This window comes from Schistocerca americana, chromosome 1 (assembly GCF_021461395.2).
Source record: "Schistocerca americana isolate TAMUIC-IGC-003095 chromosome 1, iqSchAmer2.1, whole genome shotgun sequence".
Classification (NCBI taxonomy): Eukaryota; Metazoa; Arthropoda; class Insecta; order Orthoptera; family Acrididae; genus Schistocerca; species Schistocerca americana.
In genome coordinates, this window is record NC_060119.1 from 257,929,808 (window position 1) to 257,950,774 (window position 20,967).

The 20,967-nt window shown below is 41.2% G+C and overlaps 1 protein-coding gene across 2 annotated transcripts in view; it reads right to left on the bottom strand.

Moving 5' to 3' along the window:
• The window catches only part of LOC124621854 (fatty-acid amide hydrolase 2-A-like), a 170,292-nt gene that overhangs the window by 15,697 nt on the left and 133,628 nt on the right, over window positions 1–20,967 (bottom strand). For both annotated transcript variants that reach the window (XM_047147316.1, XM_047147308.1), the window contains exons 7-10: window positions 19,455–19,595; window positions 18,423–18,512; window positions 12,250–12,417; window positions 5,463–5,645 (exon numbers count right to left, since the gene is read on the bottom strand). In XM_047147316.1, coding sequence (XP_047003272.1) covers window positions 5,463–5,645; window positions 12,250–12,417; window positions 18,423–18,512; window positions 19,455–19,595 — 582 coding nt within the window. The remainder of the gene's footprint in view (window positions 1–5,462; window positions 5,646–12,249; window positions 12,418–18,422; window positions 18,513–19,454; window positions 19,596–20,967) is intronic.

Genomic DNA, 20,967 nt, shown 5'->3' on the forward strand with positions numbered 1-20,967 from the left:
TGATTTTATAATGTTACTTTAAATCCGTCTTGATTGCAAATTTTTTTATTATTCATATGACCGGTTTCGGTTCATTCAGAACCATCTTCAGATCTGATATTTAAGTTACAGGAGTAACCCGTCCAATTCAGCAACTTTCACATGCTACTCCTGTAACTTAAATATCAGATCTGAAGATGGTTCTGAATGAACCGAAACCGGTCATATGAATAATAAAAAAAAATTTGCAATCAAGACGGATTTAAAGTAACATTAGTTCGAAGACTGCATCAAATCTCTAAATTAGATCCTCAGACTATCCCGGACACACAAAAGAAAGCGAGTAGGAGACGTCAGTTTACATATGTAGAAACAGAAGATTTGATAAAATGTTTTATTTACTTATTTAAGTATGACTACAACTTATATTTTATGTTTGCATGCAGTAGCGGTCGTATATTATGCTTTTGACGGATGATGAACGCAATGTATGTTCTAAATGGCAAAAATATATTTTTATGTGACATAATTACAATTTTTTTACTTTATTTGTTCAACGAGAAGTACCTTATATGCTTTGATGAGTAAGTTTGTGAGTATCGAAATATGTGACGTAAATGATCGTATCTTTTTACTGAACTGACTTAGGAACTTAAATTTGTTACGCCGCCAAGGAACCATAGACCTTAATATGTGACATAAATTTGAATTTGATGCGTCTATCCGTTGCTGAGAAAAAGGGTTCTTAAGAGTCAGGCAGACAGACGGATAACAAAGCGATTCGTTTATACAGAAGGAGGCACATAAACCTAAAAGGTAGCCAAATCAAGTATTTATTTTCAGAAACAAACCTGAGCAAAAGAATAAACTGCGCAATACATTTATTAGTCAGAACATTATGACCAGCCACCCAATAGCCGGTAAGTGCACCTTTGGCACGGATAACAGCGGCGACGCGTCGCGACATGGAAGCAACGAGGCCTTGGTACGTCGCTGGAGGAAGTTGGCACCATAACTGTACACACAATTAACTAACTTCCATAAGTTCCGGGGAGGGAGGCGTTGAGCTCTGACGCCACGCGCAATCACATGCCAGATGCGTTCGATCAAGTGCAGATCTGGTGAGTTGTGGCGGGGGGAGCGGGGGGGGGGGGGGGGGGGCAACAACTTATCAATTGGAACTCGCCACTGTGTTTCTCGAACCACTGCATCACTCCTGGCCTTGTGACATGGCGAATTATCTTGTTGAAAAATGCCACTGCCGTCGGGAAACATGATCGCCATGGAGGGGTGTACGTGGTCTGCAACCAGCGTACCATACTCCTTCGCCGTGAATGTCAACGTGGATGTTCCCCAGAGCTTAATGGAGCCACCGCCACCTTGTCTCCATCCCACAGTACAGGTGTCCAGGAGCTGTTCCCCTAGAAGACGATGGACTCGCGCCCTCCCGTCGGCATGATGAAGAAGGTATCAGGATCCATCAGACGATGCAACGCTCTGCCACTGCACCAACGTCCAGTGCCCATTTCAGTCGTAGTTTCCGTTATCGTGGTGATGACATTGCCACATGCATGGGTCGTCGGTTGCAGAGGCCCACCTTTTGGAGTATTCGGCGCACTGCGTGTTCAGACACAATTGTATGGTGTCCAGCAGTGAAGTCTGATTGTTCCGCCACAGTTCACCGCCTGTCCTGTTTTACTAGTCTCCAGCCTACCACGTCCAACGGTTTTGGCATGTGTTGAAGACACTCGCCACGGCACTCCTCGAACACCCGACAAGTCGTGCAGTTTCCGAAATGTTCGTGCCGAGCCCTCGGGCCATCACGATCTGCTCTCGGTCAAACCCGGATACGTTGCGCGCCTTGCCCATTCTACAAATATGCCGATACTACATTGCTGGTCATAGTCTCCTGACTGATCAGCGTATACAACAACCGGGGTATTTTTCATTCTCACATGAACTTTAGTTTATATCATAAAAAATAAATTCTTACTGAATAAAAACACTCTCAGGTTAATGTTTTATTTGAGCCAGAGTGTAGTGGCTAGTTACACAGGCTTACATCTGACATGAGATGAGACAGAATTATGTGTGTGGAGCAGTGGCGTCCGCGCCCCTTGAAATGGATATAGTTATGTATGGTACGGATGCTCAATAGTTGTTGACAACAAGTGATTCCTGCCCTGAATCTACCAAGTAACAACTTGTAACAACAACAACGCTGTATTATTGTACATATAATAATTTTTTCTTCTGATTTTCGATAAATTAGTGTAATCGATGTTCTGAATTCATTTCTTTTCTTGTCATGTCATTATGTTAAAGAAACTGTAAATAATTTTCGATGTAAATATTAATGTTTATGTCAAATTGCAAGCAATATCATAACAAATTTGAAATGTAAGAAATGTTGAAACTGTTGTAAGATGTTAAAGTTGTAATTGTGCGCCTGGTCCATACGTAGGCAATGTATTAGGATATGTAGAATGCAAAACCTCGGGTGAATACCCTGTCTGTAGGGGAGCGGTAAAAGGTGGATGGTAGGCGAGCGCGGGAAAATGCACACGGGCGCTGCACGGCATAACGGGCTCAGCAGTCGTAGTCGGAGTTGGGCATCGGTCTGAGAAACACGCTCTGGATCGAGGAGGCTCTCCTGGAAAACGTGATTTCATTGAGCCTCGGATGTGCCGTTTCCGACGACTATACAGCATGGCTATATTCCAAAGGCACTAAATGGAAATGTAATGCGACGCTAAGAAGAAGCAAAGTGCCGATACATCAAGAGCCATAGCTGTGATTGTATGTGTGCTTTGCGCCTCGCCATCTCGCCGTCCGCCAACCGCCGCATCGACACGAACAGGTTGAAACTTTTAGTACTGTATTCGTGTGGACCAGTGTTACTTTTGTTCCTGACTGCTCAATAACAACTTAACTTTTACCAGAACTGTCCCATCATTTAATTATCCTCATCACTAACCTAGACAGGGTCCTTTCCACATGTTGTGCAATCCGAGTGTCCCGAAATGAAGATTTAAAGTTTATGTTAATAATACTTACCTGTAGACCTATCTATGTTAGAATGATGTTTAAAGAACTTTGTTGTTAATGAATATATAGGTAAATAATATAGGTCTGACAAAGTTGGAAGATAATGTTGAAATTGGTTTAGTAATGAAGGCTAATTAATTTGAGACAAAAATAATGGTAGTTAAATGAGCAAGAAATAAGACAAAAAGAGTAGTAACTCATATATTGGAAATCTTGAGTGATTAACGATTTCGATAATCAAAAATTTCAGTATAGTGATCATAACAGTTTCAGGGCCCGCCCCCCCCCCCCTTTTCTTTTCTATTCATGTAAATTCTGAAATGTACTGAACTGATTTGACCAGCAAAGTTAAAGTCGAGATAAAACCAAAAGTTATTAGTGTTTTACCTTTTTCAAAATTGACTTTGTATGTGTGTTTCGAAAGTGCTATTTCTAGGGTAACCTATGCCCGATTTTAATCAGATCAATAGACTGTACGAAGTTTGTATTAAAATTATAGTATATTGTTGTGTATTTATGGCTTGTTCATATTAGTACAGAAAGTGAAATTATTAGTTCAGTAGATTTTCTGGTTCTAAAATTTACCATATTATGCAGTGTTATTACGTGTTGTTTTGCATACTTCAACTTGTACAGGGAAGAAACTCAATTAATGGCTAATTAGGCTGGCGACCGTATTATTAACAATTTGGTAGCATCTGCTGTGTCGTTTCTTGTCCGTCCTAACGTGTAGTTGCACTTCAGACTTGCTTGACGTATCATTGTTGTTACTGACTGGGTGAAAGTCTGATTTTGACTCCATTCTGGTACACGCGGTCAACATATATACCAAAATCCTTTCTTATAAGGTGAAGCCCGTCAACTTACCATAGTACAGGCTTTAATAAGTATCGTGCGCAGTAGCGTAGTGTTACAAACTGAATCCAAAAACATCATCTAAGTTTAAGAGGTTATGAAAATCTTCCCTGCTTAGTAATAAATTTACAGAGACAGGAGTATTTTAAGACACAGATTGTGTACTGCCTGAATATCGCATATTGCGTCCAGCATTCACAGCCATGCTAACAGTAATTTCTTTAACAATCTGTGGCGCAATTGGCCGTCGGTCTCTCCTAGGAGCAGTTCCTAAATCGCCAGTTAATTCGAACTCCCGAATCAAATTCTTCAAATCGTTTGCGGAAAGTGATCCTCTCCGTATTTCTTTGAAGCTTAGATACACGCGAAGTGCAGCAGCACTATTGCTCCCAGAATGAAATTTTCACTCTGCAGCGGAGTGTGCGCTGATATGAAACTTCCTGGCAGGTTAAAACTGTGTGCCGGACCGAGACTCGAATTCGGGACCATTGCCTTTCGCGGTTACTTGCCCGCGAAAAGCAAAGGTCCCGAGTTCGACTCTCGGTCCGGCACACAGTTTTAACCTGCCAGGAAGTTTCAGCACTACTGCTACTATTTTTATAAAACAGCTTTACGAGTAAAGCCCAGTTCACCTTGTCCGGACCCACGTTCACTGTCTCCAACTGTAATGCACAATGATGTTTGTGTTTTACGCGTACGTCGGCGTACCAATACCGGCGCCTAACGTTACTCATGGCATTAACACTGCTAAAAACGCAAATCTTGCAGCGCACAGTCTGAACATCATTCCTCTATGAAGTTGGGCACCGATACGCCAAATAGTCTACCGTCTACACTGGATCAAGTAAGGAAAGTTTAATTATAATCACCCTGTATTTTGCTTCCTTGCATCTGCATCTACATCTACATGATTAATGTGCAATTCACACTTAAGTGCCTGGCAGAGGGTTCATCGAACCATTTTCATACTTCTCTAACATTTCACTCTCGAATGGCGCGTGGGAAAAAGGAACACCTAAATCTTTCCATTCGAACTATGATTTCTCTTATTTTGTTATGATGATCATTTCTCCCTACGTAGATGGGTGTCAACAAAATATTTTCGCATTCGGAAGAGAAAGTTGGTGATTGAAAATTCCATAAATATATCTCGCCGCAAAGAAAACCGCCTTTGTTCCAGTGACTACCACTCCAACTAGCGTATCATATCAGCGACACTCTCACACATATTGCGCGATAACACGAAACGAGCTGTCCTTCTTTGCACTTTTTCGATATCCTCCGTCAATCCTACCTAGTAAGGATCCCACACCGCGCAGCAATATTCCAGCAGAGGACGGACAAGTGTATTGTAGGCTGTCTCTTTAGTGGGTTTGTCACATCTTCTAAGTGTCCTGCCAACAAAGCGCAATCTTTGTTTCGCCTTCCCCACAATATTATCTATGTGGTCTTTCCAGTTTAAGTTGCTCGTAATTGTAATTCCTAGGTATATAGTCGAACTGACAGCCCTTAGATTTGTGCTATTTAGCGTATACCAAAAATTTATCAGATTTATTTTAGAACCCAAGTGGAAAACAAACCTGTATTCCTAGAGGCAGCCCCTCTCGGCTGAGGCCTGTGGGACAGTGCGTGGCCGGCAGCCCCAGCAGGTTGAAGATGGCCGTGTAGACGGCGTTTACGAGGTTGCCGTACATGTTGTACAGGTAGCCGGCCGGAGCCACGTATGTGGGGTACAGCAGAACACCGTCATCGCGCAGCAGCTCCTGTACCGTCAATAGAAAATATTTACTGAATGATTGTATATGCAGTAACGACCAAAAAGTAAAGAACGAAATAAACTACACGCACAGACACAAACACACACACACACACACACACACACACACACACACACACATGCATACGCAGAAAATGGTTCAAACGGCTCTGAGTATTATGCGACTTAACTTCTGAGGTCATCAGTCGCCTAAAACTTAGAACTAATTAAACCTAACTAACCTAAGGACATCACACACATCAATGCCTGAGGCAGGATTCGAACCTGCGACGTAACGGTCACCCGGTTCCCGACTGGAGCGCCTAGAACCGCACGGCCACTCCGGCCGGCGCATACGCAGGAGAACTCCATATACACTACTGGCCATTAAAATTACTTCACCAAGACGAAATGCAGATAATAAACGGGTATTCATTGGACAAATATATTATACTAGAACTGACATGTGATTACATTTTCGCGCAGTTTGGGTGCATAGATCCTGAGAAATCAGTGCCGAGAACAACCACCCCTGGCCGTAATAACGACCTTGATACGCCTGGCATTGAATCAAACAGAGCTTGGATGGCGTGTACAGGTACAGCTGCCCATGCAGCTTCAACACGATGCCACAGTTCATCAAGAGTAGTGACTGGCGTACTGTGACGAGCCAGTTGCTCGGCCACCATTGACCAGACGTTTTCAGTTGGTGAGAGATCTGGAGAATGTGCTGGCCAGGGCAGCAGTCGAACGTTTTATGTATCCAGAAAGGTCCGTGCAGAACCTGCAACATGCGGTCGTGCATTATCCTGCTGAAATGTAGTGTTTCGCAGGGTTCGAATGAGGGGTAGAGCCACGAGTCGTAATACATCTGAAATATAACGTCCACTGTTCGAAGCGCCGTCAATGCGAACAAGCGGTGACCGAGACGTGTAACCAATGGCACCCCATACCATCACGCCTGGTGATACACCAGTATCGCGATGACGAATACACGCTTCCAATGTGCGTTCACCGCGATGTTGCCAAACACGCATGCGACCATCATGATGCTGTAAACAGAACCTGGATTCATCCGAAAAAATGACGTTTTGCCATTCGTGCATCCAGGTTCGTCGTTGAGAACACCATCGCAGGCGCTCCTGCCTGTGATGCAGCGTCAAGGGTAACCGCAGCCATGGTCTCGGAGCTGATACTCCATACCGCTGTAAACGTCGTCGAACTGTTCGTGCAGATGGTTGTCTTGCAAACGTCCCCATCTGTTGACTCAGGGATCGAGACGTGGCTGCACGATCCGTTACAGCCATGCGGATAAGATGCCTGTCATCTGGACTGCTAGTGATACGAGGCCGTTGGGATCCAGCATGGCGTTCCGTATTACCCTCCAGAACCCACCGATTCCATATTCTGCTAACAGTCGTTCGATCTCGACCAACGCGAGTAGCAATGTCACGATGCGATAAACCGCAATCGCGATAGGCTACAATCGTACCTTCATCAAAGTGATGGTACGCATTTCTCCTCCTTACACGAGGCATCACAACAACGTTTCACCAGTAAATTCAGGTCAACTGCTGTTTGTGTATGAGAAATCGATTGGAAATTTTCCTCGTGTCAGCACGTTGTAGGTGTCGCCACCGGCGCCAACCTTGTGTGAATGCTCTGAAAAGCTAATCATTTCCATATCACAGCATCTTCTTCCTGTCGGTTAAATTTCGCGTCTATAGTACGTCATCATTGTGGTGTAGCAATTTTAATGGCCAGTAGTGTAATTTGAACGTATGAAAGACATGCCAGACGCCAGGAGCCATGTCACTAGTGTAGTGTTCGCTTCCTTGTTAGTTACGTGTTCCACGGATGATTTGAACGATTCTTTTATCAAAGTGATGTGGAACGAGTCAGTTTACAGAATGTGAATAAATGACTACTGTTAACATTAATGAACACGTTATTGCTTTAATCCTACTCATACAACTATAGATAAAGACAAGATTTTTTCCCTCTGGCTAGGTTTTTAACAATGGAATGGAAGGAATAGTCCAGGAGAAATGATATTAAGTTAGATTTAAAACTTGCTTTGCTATCTGTCAGACATTTTGTATTGTTGGAGAAATAATCAAAACTTTTTGTTTCTGCATATTTAACGCGTTTCTGAACCACTGAAAGCTTTAGTAATGAGCAATAAAGGTTCCACCGACTTAAATCCCATCGAACACGTGTGGGGTGCGTTAGGCAGACGTATTGCAGCACATCCGCATGCACCAACCACCATCCAGCAGTTGTCGACCGTGCTGGTCGCTGAAACGCCTAAAGTAGAGAGGATATATAATGTGGATTGGCAAGCCCAGAAAAGCGTTTCTGAAAAAGAGAAATTTGTTAATAAATTTAGTATAAATTTAAGTGTTATAAGGTATTTTTCTGAGAGGAAAGTGAACGATAAGCAGTTCAGACAGGAAGAGAATAGATTCTCTTAAAATTTGATGCTGCAGAAGAATGCTGAAGATTAAATGGGTAGATCGCATAACTGTTGACCAGGTAGTGAATCGAATTGGCAGAAAAAGAAATTTATGGCACTTCTTGACAAAAAAAAAATTGGATTTTTTAAGACACTTCCTGAGTCATCAAGGGATCGTCCATTTGTAATGGAAGGAAGTATGGGAAGTAAACTGAGTAATGGGACACCGAGGACTGAGCACAGCAAACAGGTTCAGATAGATAGAGGTTGTGTTAGTTATACTGAAATGAAGAAGCATAGGACAGACTAACGTGGAGGGCTGCAATGAGAACTCAACAACGTCTACATTAAACTACATTCAATGCGGAAATGTTGCCATTTCTAATATTGTATTTGTAGTACGGATGAGAGTCTTTCACTACCTGAAACTGCTGACCCTACACCAGATCAATTACTATTATCATTATTACTGTTTACAGCTCTTGTACTATGGACATTGCAATGTTAACTGAAAATAGACACTTTGTGGATGTCTTGTTAATCGTATAACACGACCTGCTGATCGTATCTTAAAATGTAAAGCGTACTGCCTGACAAAAAAGGAAGTGAAGCATTCCGAAAAGTAGGAGGAACGAAATGGAACTTCGCGGGTTGAGAGGGTGTGTAATGTTATTTCAGTGATTACAATGCCGAGTCAAAATTATGAAGAACCTGGCAGTACGAGCCCAATTATCAGTGTGAAGTTGCACTCTCTCTGGCCTGCGTGTATGCATTGATTCGGTTGGGAATGGTGTCATATATAATCTCTCCTGAGGCAAGCCGTCCCACAGCTGTTGTAACTCGTTCCTGTTATGCTGAAACTGAAACTCGGACGGAGTTGACGCCTGAGCTTATCCCAGGTATGTTCTGTCGTGGACAGATCTGTAGTCTTGTTGGCTACGATACTACCCAACCGTCACGCAGACACTTCGTAGAGACGCGTGCCATAAGTCGACGAGCATTGTTCAAGAATGGAACCACGATACTGTTTCACCTGAGGTGACACACGAGGACGTGGAATGTTCGTGTTCGCTATGGCGACAAAGTTCCCTCAATCACTATCAGCCGTGACCCGAAGTCGTACCCGACGGGTCTCCACACCAAGACACCAGGAATAACACCGTTGTGCCTCTCCAGAACATTGGAAGAACGGGACCTTTTCCCAGGTAGCCATAATATCGGCCGACGATTGTCATCCGGGATAGCGCAGAACCACAATTCATCGCTGAAAACAACACGATGCTACCATCAGACCGAGGGAGGTGGCGCAGTGGTTGGCACACCGGACTTGCTCTCGTGAGGACGACGGTTCAAACTCGCGTATGGCCATCCAGGTTTAGGTTTCCAGTGATTTCGCTAAATCGGTCCAGGCAAATGCCGGTATGGTTCGTCTGAAAGGGCGCAGCCGATTTCGTTCCTCTCCTTGACACAATCCGAGCTTGAGCTTGAGCTCTCTAATGACCTCGATGTCGGTGCGACACCAAACCCAATCTTCCTTTTTCCGCCATCATCAGCCGCCCATACTTTCCAGACGTGGCACCACTCCCAACGATTGGGTGTCTCTTGTAGTGGAAACGGCAGCCAGCCCGTGGAACGGTAATTGCTTCTGATCGCCGACCAATGATGGAGGATTACACGGAATTTTGCAGGGTGTCCCTTACTTATTCTCGGATGGCAGGGACTGATGTGCATAGGTTATAATGTGATTAGTGCACAATACTACACTCTCCGTTGTGCCTCCGTTGTGGTGATCAGACGTGGTCGATCGGATCCTTGACGACGAGTGTGCCTGACCACCAGTCCCCATGTAGTCCAATTTTGGGCCATTGTCACATCCTAATACCCCAAACATCTGGATACTGCACGATTCGATCAGCCGGCCAAATGGAGATCTACACCGACGCGGCTTTCAAACTCTGTTAGGTACTGGTAACGCTGTGTCACACGAGTAAGCGGCATTTCTTTGTCCTTCACAGTGATCACTCAACACCTGACACTGTGCACACCTCTTATATACCCCACCCGAACGGGTAACAACAGTAAACAAGAATAATACTATTACAGTCTAATGGCCATTCTACCCGTCACAAATAATTGCAGTATAATCAACCACAGGCTCGAAGTTAAACTGACTTCCGACCGTGTCTTCTGGATGCTCCATTTTTTTTGTCGGACAGTGTAATGCATAAATCAAAAATAAGTTATTGACAGGTCTGCTTTGAGCCGTGGCGGGACCGGCGTCATTAGTATCTCTGACATGAGTACGATCGATTTCCTAGTACAAAGGTTTGTCTTGGGGCTTCGGCCGGCTCGGGATATAAGCGAGTGCCGACCGCGAGTAAGGAGAACAACGTTTTGAGAACGGAAGGCGGCGGTGCGCGAGTCGGCTATTGGCTGGCGGGCAGAAGTGAAGACGGCGTGCCTGAGGCCGGGCGGCGGTTATCACGTGGTTACACTGGAGGCGGCTGGAGTTGGCCGACGCTGTGCATTCTCCGGCAACCTCGTGAGCTGTGAAGGTGCCCAGGTGCCCTCTTCCTTGGAGGGACAGGCTGAAAGGTCTTGCGAAGTGATGGTCTGACATCTTCGCAAAATCGCCCCAGCATCGAGACACCCAGCTAAGTAGACTAATTACTAAGAGCGCTTAGTTAACTGTGATTGTGATCGCTCTTGGTGTAGTAAGGCATTGCTGGACGCGTGATGTTACGTGTGTTCGATTGCATTTGATGCCTCTTACTAAGCGTTTGCTCTGCTTCCGCATAATATTGATGTATTTGCAGAATGTTAGTTCATTAGCTATTTTTAGCAAGTGTTTAATTTGCTTACGATATCGGTTAATCCTTGTCAATATGTCCTCTGCGGGCAATCTGAGTTTTTATTTCTACAGGTTACCGTGTTGAGCTTTGCAGGACCACTTAAGGTGGCCAATATGTGTGTCATTAAGTTCTAGTGAGTGTCGGTTCTCGTGAGCCAGTTCATTTCCCAATCTTAGCGTTTGTTTATCAGGTACTGTTTCACTTAAAGAAAGGATTTGCGAGTGAAATTAGTTGTTGTTTAGCCTTGATTTTATAGTGTTAATTTACTGGTCAGTCTTGAATGTTAATGTTAAGAAAAGTTTTTTTTTTACCTTCTGTTGTCGGGTGTGGTCTGTGTTTCAGTGAGCTGAGGCAGCGGGCAACCGAAGCGCAGAGCTTCCCTTTAGATAACAAGTTTGGCTTACGGGAGGTGGACTTCCCCTGAGCTTGTGTGTTCCTCTCCGGTAGCGTTTGCTGGGTTCACATTTCGGTGGCCTACTCCACGTGGGGCTGCAAACGGAGCCACGTCTTGGTTCGAAGTTAAGTATTACTTCCCTCAGTCGGCTCCACTGTTCGTGGTTAAACTTCGGCCTTACAAGCTTTGCCCTTACTTCTGTTACACATTTATGATTGTACAAAGCTGTAACTTTCTATGCCCTAAAAGCCCATCTTACAAGCCAATAGGCATTTGAATAATTTCGTGGTTCGCTCTGCAAGGTTCTCTAGTCTAGTAATTTGCAAGATTGCCCAAGTTACGTTTTAATAAATATGTTCTATGTATTCGTGTTAAAATTGAGGCTGTGTGTCCACTGTTATTTTACATGTAATGTTAAAGTATTGGAATTAAGAGGGTCTTAAATAACATGTCTTAACTAGAGTTGTTTTGCTAAAGTTATGGTCAAATTCAGCCTTAGTGGCGTTCCTCAGCGATTATGGGAGATCGTTCCCTAATGATTTATTAACTTGCTTATGATTTTATGTAATGAGTGTATCGTAAATAATCTTTCCTGAGTGGCGTCTGTCAATTTTTATGTGAGATTGTTTTTGGTAGCTAATAAACACGTTGGAATTGAAATGTTCACTTTACTGGGTCAGCCCTTCCACTCCCTTTAGATATAAAGGCTAAACAAAGCAGGTGTTAAGTAAAACTGTTCCATGCTTAAATCTAACACAATGAATGTTCATGTTACTCTACGTTCAAGAGAAATAGTAAGAAAAGTAACAAGCAGGCACTAGCAGGAATAGTTAGTTACTAACTTTAGAGCATGTGTAATTTTACGGAGACTTTTAGCAGCCACCAACAGCTGAAAGCAATCTGTACATACACGCATGTAGAGTTTGAAACTTGCGGTGGCCTTGTTCAGCGTCGCCTTCACGTCGTCTGGAGTCAGCTTCTGCAGCCCGTAGCCCAGCTCATATGCCAACACGTAGGCGTTGTGTGGCAACTGCCCCGTCATGAAATGAAGTAGCGTCGTTCCGAGACTGTCCCTATACTGTCAACAAACGTAGAAAAGTCTGACTCCAGCCATATAAGCATCTTTTAAAAACCTCATGACAATGAACTGCGTTAACTGGATTTTATTAGTACTATTTGTTTCGGCCGTAAGCCATCATCTGGTACCTAACAACACAACATTCCAAATTTGTAGAACAACATTAAGACAATGCAAATAGGCGCCTAGTAATCACATAATTCACTTACTAAAATCACTTGAAACACATTTCATATGTCATGAATATTTAAACAGAAAGCACTGAATATTTTAATCCACATGAAACACGCAATAAAAAAACTCATTCATAGCATTTACAATTGCTGCAATCCTCCTGTTCATGTCAGATGACAACAACAAATACAAAGTGACTTGGTATCGCACCCAAAGATCTTGTTATACATCAACGAAGATATATCAATGCGTTCACTATTCAGTTACAAACTGTCACAAATAACGTACAGAAAGCTAAATCTTATCTCCACTATCGTTACGTAGCACAGTATTTTTTTTTTTTTTTTTTTTTTTGTACAGTCATGCCATCCTAATACACAGAAAAAGATACAATGTCTGAGTTGATGTGGTCACTATGTAAATTGCAGTGTTGCAGTATTGTACAAATTATAGAGTAGGCTATAAACAAAAACGAGACCTAATACAAAAATGATCCAATAACTATCACGTACTAAAAGTTAGTGACAGGATAAGGTGAGATCTTGTAATTGTGTGACTCATCCGAGTACTTACGTATCCCTGTCCATAGGCCTTTCCAGCTCTATATAATTTGCTGATGATGCAGAAGATATATACAATATTCATTATTCTGGTAACGTAGAGTAAAAGTACAGAGAGTGAAGAAGTAGGGTACTGGAATTGCTGAACGCATGCTAATTAGCTCAACAAACCATACCTATCTTCAAAGCAAGTTGAAATAGTAAAAACCTGTCTTGATGACTGTGCATTTGACTCACATCAATAGGTTATTCATCAAACAATCTGCACTCAAATACAGAAATTCCAAGAGTAAAACTCTACCTATATTAAAAACTGACAACAGATACTTTCACGTAAAAAGCGTAACTTACCATACGTCAAACCGGTTTTATTCATACTCTGAAATTTAAGTGATTTTCGTAAGTATATTATTATGTGATTGCTAGGCGCCAATTTGTGTTGTCTTACTGTTGTTCTATAAATTTGGAATGTTGTGTTGTTAGCTGCCAGATGATGGCTTACGGCTGAAACAGCTAGTACTAACAAAATCCACTTAATGCATTTCTGTATTTTTTGAAACACACATCGACTGCTGAAAACTGCCTGAAAGAAAACCATATAAACATGGCCGTTTCAGCTCGGCAAGCCCAAAATGGCCACCACGACTTAAGCCAGACGCTCAGTGTTTTAAGCTAAACGACCCGTCACACCACAGTCTAAATGAACCAGATGCTTGATGTGAAGTTCACATCAACAAATATCCTGTTTAAATTAAAATGTTGCTCCACATAAAAACTATTATTCTAATTCCATATTTTTCGTTACAGATTAAAATTAATCCGACAGCTGATGAATTTCATATACCTGGTTCACTAAACGTTGGCGTCACAGCTAGTGAAATACAAAAACAGTAAAGCAACAAGCCGTTTTGTATAATCCACGTCACCCACTTTGTTGTCACACAGTGCAATCTTCTCAGAATGTCTAATTAAACAAAACAGTGGTACTACTTGAATGTCATAATAATAAATGACTTATTTAAATATTATGAGTTACTTTTAATGGTTTCGTGATACCTTCAGCAGCCATTCTCTTTATTTAAAATACTATTGTAGAATTTCAGCCTTAGGTCGTTTTCAAGTATTCTGTGAGCGGTATGGCATATTATGCAATGTACGTCTCGCTCCTATGACTGCATGTAGTTGTTGCAAAATAGTTTAGAAATAGTTTTCACTATTTTAGAAGCACATAAAATAAAGAGAATGGCAGCTGAAGGTATCACGAAATCAATCAAAAAATTCATCGCAGCTGCAGACTCTATCACTATGAAGATTATATCATCCGTTATATTCGAAAATAAAATAGAACAGTGGAATCCCGTTTATCCGGACTGTGGAAGCGTAAATCATCCTGATTAGCGAAAACCTAGCTACTGCGAAAATTCTGAAAAATGATTACTTAAATGCCTTATCTACACACGCTATACCCATGTCCACAAAAAGACTCAAATTGTACAATTTTTTCACATATTATGACTGGAGAAAAAAAAACACAGTAAGTTTTATATTCCGTCCGTCCAAAAATTCCGACAAACGGGGTTCCACTGTAGAAATAAACAAAAAAACCATTAAACCAGTTGAGGATATTTTTTTACTTAAGGTAATTTCTGAAAAAAATTCGGAAACAGACATACAGTAGAGCATTTGATCATGGTTTTTAAAACTAAGCATCCGATTAGTCTGCTTGAAAAGGAAAGTCTATAATCAGCGTACATCGCCAGTTTCGACTTTTGGACATGGGACCTGGAGTTTCCATTCCAAAAACTGAGGGTTCCTCAGCAAGCAATGAACGCATACATCTTGGAGGGTACTACGAGAGACAGGAAGACAAATAAATGGAACAAGGAGGCAGTAATTGCGACAGTAATGAAAATGAAATGAAGATGGGCGACACATATGAGCATACAAGTACGAAAAGTTGGTCATTGTACTAGGTACTTCCAAAATACAGGAACAGACCTGACAGAAGGTTGATGTTGGATGTAAAATATGTAGGAGAAAGATGTATGCGTATAACTCAGGACCGTTGTGCATGGAGATCTCTCGAGGAGGCCTTTATCAAAAAGTTGAAGTGAACTGATTGACGACAGTAGTAATGTTGTTGTTGTTGTTTTGATGATGATGATGGTGGCGTTGATGATGATGATGATGATGATGATGATGATGATGATGGTGACGGTCATGATGGTGATGGTGATGTTGGTGGTGTTGGTGGTGGTAATCATGATTATGGTGGTGGTGGAGACCATCATCATCATCATCATCATCACGGTAGTTATGATAGTGGTGATCATGATCATCATTATCATCAGATCATCGTCACCATGGTGACGGTCATGCTGATTAGAGAGTGTCTCATGTTATCTGTACACCATTAAAACAGAGTGTTTCAGGAGGAATAGTAAATATTTTAGGAGGTGATATTATAGAGTAATTTCAGTAACACATACCTACAACATGCGTACACGTTTGACTGGTTACAAAGGTAAAGCTGTTTACAGAGACAGGTTTCCACTTCGTATGTTGGTATTCCAGTTCCTGTAGATTTATTTCTCGATTGTAATTTTAATTTTGAAGTTAAAGCTGTGAAGTTCTCCTTGAGTTTACATAACTGAACTTTTCAACATTATTGTGATCATGATTTATTGACCAACTGCATTGTGTCGTTTGAGCATGTCGCACGTATTTACAAATGTCGATTTGTGTTTATGTACGGATTTTGTAATGGAAACCCTGCTGTTGCTGCTGCTGTGTGCCTGTAGAAAAGACGACAGATAATTTCCTAACCGCGGAGTACCATATTCAAGAATGTTTACTCGTGTTTGAAGCAAACTGTGTGAGACTCATGCAGTACCCAGCGGCCATCTGAACATGCGAATGAACAGAGTCCGAATGAAATAGAAGACATCACTCGCTTGTTAGAACGTGGTCATTCAACAGGTACACAGTCGGAGTTCCACATACAAGAATGTGGCGTGCGTTACATAGGCATCGCCCCTAATCATTTACAGCAGGTTCAAATAATCCTTGGCAGATAAGGAGCATCATCACCGATTCGTGGATTAGTGACCACAAGATCGTTGTAGCAAGACTGAATATTGGAATGTCCAAATCTACCAAACATAAACACAAAATAAATTTATTTAAAAAAGCAGGTAAAATTTCGCTTGACGCATCCCTAAGAGACAGTCTCCACTCCTTCCAATCTGACTTCATAAGCGTAGATCAGATGTGGTTTGAATACTAAGAAAAAGCATCGACGGCATCTGGGAGATATACATCAAATAAATTAATACGAGATGGTACTGATCCCCTATGGTACACAAAATAGGTCAGAACACTGATGCAGGAGCAACGAAAAAAGCGTGCCAAGTTTAAAAGAATAGAAAATCACTGACTGGCAAAGTTTTACAGAAGCTCCACTATTAGCGTGATTTTCAATGTGACATGTTTTAATAGTTTCCAGAACGAAATTCTGTCTTGAAATCTGACACAAAATCCAAAGAGATTCTGGTCGTACATAAAGCACACTAGTGGCCAGATGCAATCAATACCTTCACCGTTAAACCCAATCTTCCTTTCCTTTCTTACCTCCACTGTGCGATAGCAGTGGTAATGTTACTGATGAGAGTGCCACAAAAGTAGAGTTGCTAAGAACAGTTTTCCGAAATTCGGTCACGAAAGAAGACGGAGTTAATATTCCAGAATTCAAGTCAAGAACAACTGCCAGAATGAACAACTTAGACGTAGATGTTCTTGGTGTAGCGAATTCTTGAAAACGAGCTTCCAAAATTACTGGAAATGGCTCCTTTGGCTACAAGGATGGGTATTTTCTTGCAGTATCGCGGGGCTCTTGCACGTTCTAGTCGTTATTTGACTGGTCGTCTAATGCCAACATTCACTGGAAGACGGATTGGCAGCAAACGGTCACTTTTCTTGGCCAACAAGATTTTTGCTTGTGGCAATGGTTGAAATGCAAAGTCTTCAAAGAAAAAATGAACACAAGAGATGATCCGTCACAGTATGAATAACCTGCCCCCATAAAAGACTGTCATATCAACAGTCTTTTATGGGGGCAGATAATTCATACTGTGACGGATCATCTCTTGTGTTTATTATAACGACTGCACAAATCGAAAGCGCCTTGAAGTCGGAAGTGGAACTTATAAAAACAAACTTTCAACTCAATAATTTGCCTCCACTCAAAACCTTCTATTTGTTTGGGTTGCATTCTAACTTTTATATCTCTGTGAACAAAAAAAATTGTATATATATATGAAATGTTTTACTCGAATTAGTCCGAATTTCGAATTAGTCTATATTTACTAATCCTCCTTATGCATTGCGTATTTTATAAAATATTCAGTGTACTGTTACACGATTTTACTACGAAAATCGTACTTATTTTTCTGTGCGACCATTCCTCGTAACCTTTTTATACCCCTGGAAACAAAAGAAATTATGAATATTTAACGTGATAGTCTAGTCTTTCTTAATAATCTTCGAGAGCCCTTGAAAATATCCTACGCTTACGATGCTTGTTTATAATTTATAGTGAAATTTTTCATAAAAGATGTGGGTATACGCCAGCTGTGGAGGCAAAATTGTTACATAACACCGGGTCTGTCCAATAATGTGATATTTACATGGCGCAACAGATGAAGCTGGAGTTTGTCGAAATACATTGATTTCATTTTTTCCCCGAAATCTTTCATCAGAAAAGTGTTATCACTCTATATTACAGTCTTCTATTTGGTTCAAATGTGTTTAAACCCGTTCTAAAGAGACACTCGGTGATTATAAATGTCACGGTGTTGACGAAAGAGCAAAAAAAAATAACAGCTGGATATGGTCAAGTTGTTCTGATGAAGGTAGGCTCATAATAGAAAAGACAGTGCGTTCATTATCTGAATACATGAAGAGGTTACATTGAGATGATGAATGTTCGTTACGTTTTTAAGTCGACTGACACGTATTATCCACTCTGCTAGTAATGATTGTGTGTCAAGGTACATAAATACGAAAAATGTTTGCGGAATTACGACGAGTGGACACCCATCAAGCAGGCATAACATGCTGCAGCCCTTTTCAGAGCTCTTCGAGACACACACACTTCTTATGTTCTAATTATCGGTTAGGCAAGTACAACATGCCACTCGTCTTTCCACTTCTCCATACTTTTTTTCAAGGGTGACACCTAAATGCACCATTTTCTGAAAAAGAAAATCTTACCTTTGGCGCCATTGGATCCTGAAGACCCTTAACACTCACAATCGTCGGTCCTGTAAGCTCAAGGGAATGTGCGAAGGCCTTGATTTGCACCTAAAAAAAGACAGAATGTTGCAGCTAAATTCTAATAAAATTGAATTATTTTAGAACTGACTTAGGTGAATTAAAGTCATCGATTTTTCAGATCCCTACCGATGTATTCTACAAATAGTGCAACACAATACGCTCTAGTGAGATAGAACGTCAGAAATAAAAATGTAATGTCAGCAGGTAATTCTTGTACACTTTGCAGTACTCAAGAGGGATATTAAAGTAAATTTCTCCTTTGGATCTCTACTCAGTCGCTCTATTAATGAAAACAAAGTCTTGAAGTATAATGAGGTGAATTCAATGTCAGACCCGTTCAAACCTACGAAATTCACGGTACAGGCAATATAAAATAAAAAATGTTCAAATGTGTGTGAATTTCTAAGGGACCAAACTGCTTAGGTCATCGGTTCCTAGACTTAATATTAGTTAAACTAACTTTTGCTAAGATCAACACACGCACACACACACACACACACACACACACACACACACACATGCCCGAGGGAGGACTCGAACCTCCGGCGGGAGGGCAATATAAAATGATACCGGGCAAATAAGTATCACGTACGTTGCTAATAAGCCTGGAAGAAAATCTGATGGCAACATCTACAGAAAACAAATTTTTAGCGCTCCACTCTTTAAGTATAATTACTCGAGATAAAGATCCAATATATTGTTGTCACGGTAACATATCAATACTGGTAAAGAAAGTTTGGAAACTGCAGTACTGTAAACTATCTTTTGCTGTGGATAAAGGAATTGAAATATTTAAATACGAGTAATCCAAAACGGATAACCAGTTCGTTTAATGTTCTGAAGTTTAATGCAATACCATACACTCTCATCTTGCTACACCTAATACATTACATTACATTATAAAATGTAGATGGAACTATAATACTGCTGAATTTTAAGGGCTTTCCGTAAAGAATAAGCAACAATTACCTTCTCGGCTTGGATATTCTGCCTCTCATTCAGGGTCTGGATAACCTTATGCATAGCCTCCTTCAGTTCAGGTTGGACCCTCGAGCTTGTCATGCTACCATTTTCTTCCATGTAGAGCACGCGCAGTGTTTTAACGTCCACCTAGATAATAGTTAATCAGATTATGCAAAGAGACACATAAGATTTATGCAACACATAATATTTACGCAAGCAGCCACAAAAAAAAAAAAAAAAAAAAAAAAAAAAAAGAACAGTTCACACTATCGTTCGAGGAAGTTTTGCTCGTCGCCAACAATACGTTACGTATTTTATGATATATTGTTTTTTGTTCTTGCATTCTGGATTCTGTGCAAGGTTCTGAGTTCAAATTTCGCTACATGACTTCCGTCAATCGTTTTACCACAACATGCACGTAAGGGGCAGAAACGATTTGAGGAAATTGGGCTTTGAGGTTGCGTCAACGACGTGTGAGTGTTGATCACCGGAAAGAACGTTTCCTTTATTCTAGTGCTGTCCTTTGTTGAGACACATGCACTGAGGTCTACCTCACACAAGCAACGCCAGAAGCTTTGCAGATTTCTGATTTCTTAGCCAGGATTGTATGCGAGTGTTGTGTCGTTACAACATATCTAATGCATAGTTATGATGGTACCACTATCAAACATAATTTGGTTTTAAGGAGTGCAGTAAGTCCAACATGACAAATTGAATGAGTTGGTTTCGATTCGCAGTCCGTTATTTGTGCAAAACCTTGGAGACTTTCAGCAACAAGGTCGTCTGGACAAGAATTTTTCACGCGTCCTTCAGGAACAAGAGCAGCGCCAGTTGATTTACATGTTCGTGTATAAAAATAATTGTAACGGAACAAGTTTGGCTACATTCTTTTTATTCTATTCAATGCAATTTTAAGTTAAAGTTATGTGACATTTCTTCCGCTTTCCGACTGAATTTGCTGTCTTTGGATACCTAATAATTGCCCTCCTGTGATACAACGCCTGGGCGTAATTACAAGCATCATTTCAGACCATCTACTCAAAGTTTTTGCCTTTTTTGTGATAGTCGCAACAGGTGAGCTCCTCACAATGACGGTATTACTGGAGACTTCAGCGCCACTGTTAATGATATGGATATGGAGTATCAACACTGAGCACTGCGTATCATTTTATGTTTTGTTTGACTCAGTTGAGAGAATGGTCTTTAAGCTGCATTTCCTTAAGATCCCTACATAAGTTTAGGATAGTTACTGCTTGCACGCAGATATATAACTTTCCTATGACCGATCTGTAAGCAGGAAGAGGAGAGCTTCTTTAAGTTTTGCTTAATAAAAAAGCCTAGTTGCACATAGCTTACAACGATTTGCAGAGTGTATTAATACTGATTTATCAATGAAATTTCTAGTTTCTAGATCATGTAGTTGGCTTTCTCCACCAAATATTCGCCAGCTAATTACATACATAGTTCTCATATCCAAATTAATTGTAATTAAGGAAATTTGTAATGTTATCTATAAAAT